A 9,796-nucleotide genomic window follows, 5' to 3' on the forward strand; every position below is an offset into this window, starting at 1 on the left:
GGTTTGAGGCCAAGGTGTTGCTGCTACTGCCTTCTGCCCTGTGCTCCCACCTACTCACCCATGATCCCAGTGGAGCCTCTTCCCCAACTCCCAGGGTCCTCCCACGGCCCCGCCCCAACTGCTGGCTGCACTGGGCAGGCCCTGCGCATGGCTGGAGGCTGAGGCAGGGTTCGCTGGAGGAAGGGGTGGGCTAGGGCCAAGGGTCACCCCTGCTTGGTGGAGCCTGCCATCCCTACCCCACGTGGTGCACTGGTAATGTTTGGTCCAAGCATGCGGCTGGCCATCATCCCCACCTACGGTGCAGGTGCACAGCTGCTGCCGGGCTCTCAGAGCAGGGGCTGGTGAGGAGGCTAGGACTCCGCCCAGCAGGGGCAGAATCTGAAGCACTGGGTCTGACAGACTGAAGCAGGCAGCAGGGAGGGGCTGCAGTGGCCTTGCTCGGGCTCTGACTGGTCCTTGCCTGTCTGTCTGGTCCAGCCTGGGCTGCAGCAAGTCCTGCTGGGGAAGTTTACTCTGTTTTGGCGTCTGCCAGGCACTGCTTTCCCACCACCTGGGGTTTCCCACCTAATCAGGTGCAGACTGCTCCCGGGTTCGCAGCCACTGGCCTGGGAGCACCAGGCTGCCTTCCCCGCATGTGCCCCTGGGCTGGTGGGGGCCTTGTGGCCCCTGGAGCTCAGCAGCTGTTGATGTTTCAATGAAGGGCTACTGGGTGGGGGCACCAGCCTCAACGCTGCCCAGCCCTGCAGCACTGAGCCCTCGCCCACAGGGACCCTGGGACTGCCACAGGGTGCTGAGTGCTGCTTTGTTCTGTTCTTGCTTCTGAAACCAATTCACTCACCAAGACACGCGGCGCCGGCAGCAGGGCTCGGATTACACGTCCACCTCTGAGGAGGAGTACGGCTCCCGCCACGGCTCCCCCAAACACACACGCTCCCACACCTCAACAGCCACTCAGACCCCGAGGGCTGGCAGCTCCAGTCGGGCTCGTTCCCGGGCCCCCGGTCCCCGGGACACAGACGACGATGAGGAGGAACCTGACCCTTATGGTTTCATCGTGCAGACGGCAGAGATTGCAGAGATCGCCAGGTGAGCAACCCATTCAGAGTATATCCCCTGGGTCAATCCACTGAGTGCTGGTGCCTTTTCTCGAGTGAGAGCACCCTGAGGGCAGGGACCAGGCTGGGAGCTCCCTTCTTGAGTGGATAGATGGTACGGCAGATGGCTGGCTAGCTGGATGGATGGATGGATGGATGGATGGATGGATGGATGGATGGATGGATGGATGGATGGATGGGAGGGTGAGTGGGTGGATGGATGGATGGGCAGGTGGATGGATGAATGGGCGGGTGGGTGGGTAAATGGATAGGTTGCTGGATGGGTGGATGGCTGGGTGGGTAGGTGGGTGGATGGATGGTTGGGTGGGTAAGTGGTTGGATGGATGGATGGACAGGTTGATAGCTGCATGGATGAATAAGTGGATGGATGAATGGATGGGTGGAGGTTGGATGGGTGGATGGAAGGATGGATGGAAAGGTTGGTGGGTGGCTGGGTGGGTTAATGGATGGGTAGGTGGGTGGGTAGATGAATAGGTGGATAGATGGATGGATGGAAGAGGTTGGTGGGTGGGTGGATGGATGGATGGGTCGATGGGTGGATTGATAAACAGGTGGATGGATGCGAGAGGTTGGTGGGTGGATAGATGGAAGGATGAATGGATAGGAGGGTGGGTGGGTGGATGGATGGATGGGCGGGTGGGTGAGTAGATGGATAGGTTGCTGGGTGGGTGGATGGGTGGGTGGATGGGTGGGTAAGTGGATGGATGGATGGATGGATGAGTGAGTGGATGGATGGGTGGATGGATGAGTGGGTGGATGGATGAGTGAGTGGGTAGATGGATGGATGAGTGAGTGGATGGATGGGTAGACGGATGAGTGAGTGGGTGGATGGATGGATGAATGAGTGGGTGGATGGATGGATGAGTGAGTGATGGATGGGTGGACGGATGAGTGAGTGGGTGGATGGATGGATAGATGAGTGAGTGGGTGGATGGATGGATAGATGAGTGAGTGGGTGGGTAGGTGGGTGGGTGGATGGATGGATGGATGGATGAGTGGGTGGATTGACGGATGTATGGATGAGTGAGTGGGTAGGTGGATGGATGGATGGATGGATGAGTGGGTGGATGCATGGATGGATGAGTGAGTGGGTGGATGGATGAGTGGATGGATGAATGAGTGGGTGGATGGATGGATGAGTGAGTGGATGGATGAATGAGTGGGTGGATGGATGGATGAGTGGATGGATGAATGAGTGGGTGGATGGATGGATGAGTGAGTGGATGGATGGGTGGATGAGTGAGTGGATGGATGGGTGGATGGATGAGTGAGTGGGTGGATGGGTGGATGGATGAGTGAGTGGGTGGATGGATGGATGAGTGAGTGGATGGATGAATGAGTGGGTGGATGGATGGATGAATGAGTGGGTGGATGGATGGATGAGTGAGTGGGTGGATGGATGGATGAGTGAGTGGATGGATGGGTGGACGGATGAGTGAGTGAGTGGATGGATGGATGGATGGATGAGTGAGTGGATGGATGGGTGGACGGATGAGTGAGTGGATGGATGGATGGATGAGTGAGTGGGTGGATGGATGGATGAGTGAGTGGATGGATGGGTGGATGGATGAGTGAGTGGGTGGATGGATGAATGGATGAGTGGGTGGGTAGATGCAGATCTTCCCAGGAGGTGGAAGGCCTCCTCAATGGTGTTTATTAGAAATGAACTCTTTCATGTGGTCATTCAGTAACAGGGCCCTCTCCAGGCCAGGCGCTGGGGAGGATGGGGTAGGGAGTTGGGTGGGAGTGAGAGTGGTCTTTGCCAAGCAGTGGTCAGTACTGCAAAGGCAGGCCCTGAAAGGCTGTGGGGCAGGCAGGGGAGGTCCCAGGACCAGGGGGATGGCAAGTGTTTGTTGTAGAGGACGCTGAGCTTGAAGCCCATGAGGCACCTGGAATGGGGTGGCCAGGAGCAGGCAGCCCTTAGAGAGTGGGCCACACTGGGTTGGAGGCGCAGGCACCTAGGGCTGTGAGCAGCATGAAGTTGGTGGGGAGGACCTGGGGGGCTTGGAAGGATGGGGACTGGGGACAGGGCTCTTGGGATGCTTGAGGTATTGGTAGGAGCGTAGGGAAGAAGGCTGCCATCAGCTGAGGAAGTGGGCATAGGGTTGGGGCTCTGGACAGAGACACTGCACCTGGGTGAGAAGCAGGCCTGAGAGCAGAAAGGGGACATGGGGGGCCCATGTGAGTTTCTGGAGTTCTCTGCCTTCCACAGTGGGTGAGCTGGAGCACGCGATGTGCCAGGGGCAGGAGGCCAGAGAGTGCTGGGCGGGGGCCCGAGGGCCAGGGTCACGTGCCAGTTGGTGTCACCCAGAGGTGGAGGGATGGCTTCCATGTTTTGTTTTGATGTGGAAGGGTGGAGCCAGTCCTGAGTGAGGCCAGGGCAGCCAGTGGACTGTGCGAGGCCATCTGGGCAGAGGGCGCCGGGGCTGTTTTTCTGGTCGTGCCAGCATCTGGCGAGGGGAGGGGGAAGAGGAGGGGGAGGGCCCTCAGGGTGGTCTGTTCCTTGGGTGACTGCCAGTGTGGGGGCCAAGGAGGCTTGGGGTGGGGCCTGTCCCCATGAGGATGGGTGGTTGACAGTGACAAGGGAGCCTGGGTCCCCAAGGCCTGGGCTGAAGGCCTAAGTGGGGCAGGACCTGCTGGTGGCCCAGGTGCTTAAGGGGCCGGCAGGACAGGTGACGAGGCTGTGTGCTCCAGCAGAGGGCTGGGAGCTGCTCACAGCCCCTGCAGGCCCCTGTCCTCGCTGGGAAGTGTCTGTTACCTTGGCAGGGTGGAGGCCTGTGCCCCCTTGGCATATCCTAGGGGGACTGAGCTGGCAAGGCTTGAGCAGGGGGCTAGGCTGAGCTGCCACTGGCCTCACTGACCTGCAAGGGGTCCCCTGCCTCTCTGGATCTGCCTGCCCCACCCTCTGCCCAGCCCCCACCCTCAGTGTGAGGAGTGCCAGGCTCTAGTTGCTGTGACCTCAGCCCACTCCCTTCCTTGCCTCAGTTTCTCTGCCTGCAGAGCTGGACGCCCGTGGCACCCACACGTTCTATGACTGAGTCCCATCCATCCCATTTGGGCCCCGCAGCTGTGATGCTGGCCCTGGGGGGCCAGAGAGGGAGGAGGTGTGGCCTGCCCCAGAACCAGCAGGGTCTCTGTGCACCCTTCTTTTCAGGCTCTGTCCAAGCCCCCCACCATCCCTCCTTGTGGCTGTGGGGAGTTGGGCCTCCCTGTAGGGCCATGGCCAGTGCCTGTGTAACCAGTGGCTAGGCCAGTGTTTGGGGCCAGGCTGGGGAGCACCTCCCCCAGGCCCCACCTCTGGCCGGCAGCTGCCTGGGAGCTGGGAGGGACTTTGAGGCCTGTCTGGCCCCTGCTGCCCCGACTTCCTCTGTGCAGAACCTGCTGTCTTTCCTGCCGGCTGCAGGCTGAGCCAGACACTGGTGAAGGACGTGGCCATCCTAGCCCGGGAGATCCATGATGTGGCTGGGGACGGTGACACACTGGGCTCCTCGGGGCCTGCCCACAGTGCCTCCCTCAGCACCATGCCCAGCACCCCCGCCTCGACCATCTCTGCCCGGGAGGAGGTGAGCCCCAGGCTTTCTGAGGCCCCTGTGCCAGAGCCACCCTCAAGGAGGGTCAGGCCAGGTCCCCACAGCCCTTTGCATGCCTCGGCTGAGGCCCTGCTGCGCATGCCCCTTTGGTGAGCTGGAGCGTGTCCCTCTGGGTCAGCGCCCCACACGGCCACCGGGGAGCTCAAGGTCTGGGGAGCTCACGGCGCCTGAGTCAGGCTTGACTGTGGACATCCCCAGCCCAGCTGCCTTCACGGCGGGGCAGGGGCACAGGAAGGACCCTGCACAGATGGAAGGTGGGTGTGCTCTGTCCATCTGCCGGGCCGGAGCAGGGAGGTGCAGCTGGCCACAGCCTGGCAGGAGCCTCTGCCTGGGGCCCACGGTGCCGGCCCTCCCTTTTGCAGCTGGTGCAGCACATCCCTGAGGCCAGCCTCAACTTCCAGAAGGTGCCTCCCGGCTCGCTGAACTCTCGGGACTTTGACCAGAACATGAACGACAGCTGTGAGGACGCCCTGGCCAACAAGACACGGCCTCGGAACCGAGAGGAGGCATGGTGCCCACTGCCGCCACGGAGCTGGGTGTCGGGGGGAGCAAGGGCGGGGCTCCTCGAGGGCAGGGCCATGCTGACGCCGGGCTCTTGTAGGTGATCTTTGATAACCTGATGCTGAACCCGGTGTCCCAGCTGTCGCAGGCCATCCGTGAGAACACAGAGCACCTTGCCGAGAAGATGAAGTGAGTCAGCTCCCCGGCTGAGGTGGACGCCCGGACACAACAGAGCTGCATGAGCTGAGACTCAGGCCTGGCTGCATGAGGCAGGCTCAAAGGCAGTGGTTTTATGGGTACACTCGTGTGCACCCGTGCAGCCAGCCCTCCTGTGTGCACGTGTATGCGGCTCCCAGCAGGCAGACCCTGAACTCAGAGGAGCCAGCGCCTCCAGGGTGGCCCTTCCTCCCCATCTCCCCTCGCCCTCATCCCGGGCCCAGCCCTCCCCACCTTCCGGTGTTAGACACACAGATGGGAACTTGGTGCCCGTTAGCCCAGGTCATGCATCAGGCCTCAGTTTTCCCCTTAGGCCCAGGTGGGGTGGGATGAACTTCACCATAGCAGAGGAGGTCTGGAGAATTGTCCCTCAGCTCTGTCATCCCTGTCCTTGTCCCCCCATTTCTGCCTCCCCTACCTTGGACAGGATCCTCTTTCAGAACACAGGGAGAGCCTGGGAGGACCTGGAAGCCAGGATCAACGCCGAGAACGAGGTGCCCATCCTGAAGACGTCTAACAAGGTGAGCGCCGGGGCCCCGTGCCCCGAGCCCGCCCCCAGCCAGCCTGGCTTTGCCTGGCTGGCCCCAAACCTTGTCCGGGCTCCTGCACCCAGAGCCCCGGGGCGGGGCTGCGGCCCCTCAGAAGTTGACTCCACCTCCCTCCCTGCCATGTTTCCAGGAAATCAGCTCCATCCTGAAGGAACTGAGGCGGGTGCAGAAGCAGCTAGAAGGTGAGTGTGGCCAAAGCCCAGGACAGTGAGGGAGGCTGGCAGGGCCTTGTGGGGAACCCTGACTCACAGGGTGGGAGCAGGTGAACTGGATCTGCAGCCTGACCCTCCCTCCCCACCTCCAGTTATCAACGCCATCGTGGACCCCAGTGGGAGCCTGGACCTGCTCACAGGAAACAGGAGCTTGGCCAGCTCCGCACAGCCGGGGCTGGGGAAGGGCCGTGTGGCTGCCCAGAGCCCACCCTCGCCCGCCTCAGCCGAGGCCCTGCTGCCAGCCCTGCCGCTGAGGAGTTTCCCACAGCGGGTCAGCTGTGGGCCTCCCAGCCTCCCGGACCCCACCTTCCTCCCTGATGCCGAGAGGTTCCTGATCTAGGCCCCGGACCTGGCCAGGCTGGCCTACCTGTGCGTGTGCGTCTCTGCCTCCCGTCCGCCGCACGCCTGCCTGCCTGCCTGGCGGCAAGTGGTTCTCCCTGAAGACCCCCACATGTGCCATATCCCCGTGGGCGGGGGCCTCCCACGCCCTTGCCCCCTCGTCAGCTCCCAGCCAGCACCCTACTCACCCTGTCCAGCCCTGTGGCCACCCCCACCCCTGCCCCGCCCCGCCCCCTACAGGTCTCTGGCCCAGCTCCTGGCCAGGCTGCTGCCAAGGTTTCAAGCCCTCAAGGGCATTACCCCACCTCCTCTTCATCACTGTTATTTTTGTCTTTAGCTTTAAAGGAAAGAGTTGTTGGTGCCATTGCAGGTGCCTCCTCCAGGCCTGACTGGCTCCACCAGGCACTAACCTGCCATACCCCTTTGTACTGGCCTGCGGCCAGGCAGAGGAAGAGAGGTTGACTGTGGGGTCATTTGGTGCCAAACATGGAGCTGGGGCAGGCTCACCTGTCCTGGGACTATCTAAGATGGCAGGGCACTTGCCCTGGTGGCTCCCACCTGACCCCAGGCCTTTTATAGGCAGGAGCCCCACTGCTTCCAGCCTTTGGTGCCAACACAGTTGCCAAACCCATTGAGCTTGGGGCTGCCCCGTGAAGCCCTCCTGGGTGTGGACTGGGGGCTGGTTGAGAGCTGAGCCATGCACACAGGTACAGATACCCACCCCCACTCCCATGCACTCAGCTAGTCCAGGCGCCTCCATGCTGCACCGTGAGGACTGGGGGGCATGTCCCCTTGAGGGGCTATGGGCCTCTGTACTTGGGCTTCCAAGGGCCTGGGCACAGCCAGGTGCGTGGCAGCCCTTCAGGCGGGAGTGAGTGCATGACCAAAGTGACTGGAAGCCGGGTTTCCGGAAGCTCGCAGCTTGGCCTGCACCACACGCCCTCCCCTTTTGGCTTCACGCCATCAGGCCTCAGGTGGGCATGGGGGCAGGGATGGGCCCAGGAACTTGTTTTCTCAGGATTCTTTCAGCTGGGAACATGGCAGGTGAGCAGAGCTTGGCCCCTCTGCCGTGGCCCCTGCTGGGGCAGCCCGTGTTGCCAGAGCCTCTAAGCCAAAGAGCCCATTGGCCGTGGTTGGTGGGGATGGACGTGGGGGGTGTCCCACCTGGACCAGACTGGCGTAGGTGAGCTCCACACCCCGCCTGGCATTGGTACGAGAGTCAGACCTGGACAGGGCCAGCTGCTGGGGGAGTGGCGCTGGGGGCTGGAGGCTGGAAGTGGGTGGTTTGTGTCCCCTGTTTACTTTTAGCTGATCTGGGGTTGGGTGTACGGGTTCTGTGCCTCTGAGCCCTGCGGCCCACCTGATGTTTACGTGTGGGGGGGCGGGGGGCCGGTGTCTCCCCCTGGTCCCCGCCCCAAGAGCCTGCTGTCTATATGGAGGAGGTGCTAGTCCGGCCCACCGGGCTGCTGCCCACCCCTGCATGCCTCAGTTACCCACCCTGCCTGCCCCTGGACATGAAGTGGTCACTCTTCATCCACGGCTCCTGCCCACCCCTCAGCAGTGGCAGTGCAATGTTTCGAATTCACAAGTTCCCGCTCCTCCCCACGCTGAGCTCCTTTGCTCCTCCCCCTCCAGCCTTTGCCTGGGAATGGTCCTTGTTTGCCAGGCTTCTCGGAGGGTTCACTGTACATTCGTTCTCAGGTGGTCTTGTGGCTGTCTTTCGGAAAATGGTTATTTTATATGATTTATCATGGAATTTGTTCTAATAAATCATTCTTCTATCACATGGCAGTACGCCGGAGCCTGTCACCTCAGCCTTGCCTCTCTATCCATGGTGTTTGGGATGGGTGGGGCCCTGCAAGTGGGACAGACCGGGGGAGGCTGCAATTCAGAGATGCCGCCGCCAGGGGGCGGCCTGGGCTAGAAAGCAACGTTTCCAGATGTTTACTCCTAAGAAACAGAAGAGTTAATTTATGAAAACTCCTCAGTGAGGCAGCATCCCAGAGCACTGGTTTTTTGTTTTGTTTTGAGACAGAGTCTCACTGTCTCCCAGGCTAGAGTGCAGTGGCACGATCTCAGCTCACTGCAAGCTCCGCCTCCCGGGTTTACGCCATTCTCCTGCCTCAGCCTCCTGAGTAGCTGGGACTACAGGCGCCGCCACCACGCCCGGCTAATTTTTTGTATTTTTAGTAGAGACGGGGTTTCACCGTGTTAGCCAGGATGGTCTCGATCTCCTGACCTCGTGATCCGCCTGCCTCGGCCTCCCAAAGTGCTGGGATTACAGGCGTCAGCCGAGCCACTGCGCCCGGCCGAGAACGCTGTTTAAAACTTCGTTCATCCTGCATAAAAATAGGTAGTGAGCAGGCACACAGTCGCCGTGCGGTGAGCGCCACCTCCTGCTGCAGTTCCTTCTCCCTGCTAGGGCTTTGGAGGACACCCACTGCCAGTCATCATGTCACATCACTGGCACCCATCACACCTGGGTCACTGGAGGTGTCGGAGGTCACTGTCCACCTTCAGCCACAGGGCGGGCCCCACGGCACTGATGTGCTGTCGGGCTGCCAGGCTACCAGGCAGCGGCTCAGGTCCTCAGCAAGGCTGACCTTGAGACCCTGGCGGGAGTAGCAGGGCGGGCTTTTTACCTCCGCAGCCCAGCTGTCCGGCTGCTCCAAGCCCCTCGTCCTCCCACTCCCTGCGATGGCTGTGGCTCGCCAGATGTTCCTGGGTGGACTGCCTTTATGATGCCACCCTCGCCTGTCCTTGGGGACGCATCTGAGTTTGCAAGGGGATGGTTGAGCCGAGCGGCCCACCAAGAACTTGAGGATGGGGCTCCACAGGCCTCATGCAGCCACTCGGGGCCTCCACGCCTTGCCTTGCCATCTGAACCATCTCAGTGCCACTCCCAGGGCCACACTTGAGGTGGTCACTGCTGGCCCGGCCCCCTCCAGGGAGGACTGTGGGCGAGGCCAGGTAGTGAGACCTTAGTCTGGGCAGCAGACCCCTGAGGGCCTTCTGAGCGGAGCCCTTCAACGGGCCTTCCCAGAGACCAGGGCCCACTGGAAAGTCAGCCTGAATATACCCCCCGGGGCTCATGGCTGCAGAAGGTGCAGGGGGGCGCCAGCCTTCGGGTAGGGCTGGGCCCAAGGGGCCAGTGGGCAGAGATTTGTTCTGGTGGCTCAACGTTCCAGGACCTCCCCTAAGGAGTGCGAGCTTCTCTCGTTCCTTGTCTGGTCAGAGCGAGGAGGGCTTTGACTGGGAGTAAGGGCACAGGGGCT

The 9,796-nt window shown here is 61.5% G+C and overlaps 1 protein-coding gene across 1 annotated transcript in view; it reads left to right on the forward strand.

Annotated features, from left to right (window-relative positions):
* Positions 1-8,313, forward strand: part of CEP170B (centrosomal protein 170B) — a 32,214-nt gene extending 23,901 nt beyond the window's left edge. Inside the window, exons 13-19 of the mRNA XM_030931565.1 lie at positions 843-1,086; positions 4,519-4,678; positions 5,068-5,211; positions 5,307-5,395; positions 5,850-5,943; positions 6,101-6,152; positions 6,275-8,313. Of these exons, the coding sequence (XP_030787425.1) occupies positions 843-1,086; positions 4,519-4,678; positions 5,068-5,211; positions 5,307-5,395; positions 5,850-5,943; positions 6,101-6,152; positions 6,275-6,522 (1,031 nt within the window). The 3' untranslated portion in view covers positions 6,523-8,313. The remainder of the gene's footprint in view (positions 1-842; positions 1,087-4,518; positions 4,679-5,067; positions 5,212-5,306; positions 5,396-5,849; positions 5,944-6,100; positions 6,153-6,274) is intronic.
* Positions 8,314-9,796: the final 1,483 nt, after the last annotated feature.

Source organism: Rhinopithecus roxellana, chromosome 5 (genome assembly GCF_007565055.1).
Source record: "Rhinopithecus roxellana isolate Shanxi Qingling chromosome 5, ASM756505v1, whole genome shotgun sequence".
NCBI classification, from domain to species: domain Eukaryota; kingdom Metazoa; phylum Chordata; class Mammalia; order Primates; family Cercopithecidae; genus Rhinopithecus; species Rhinopithecus roxellana.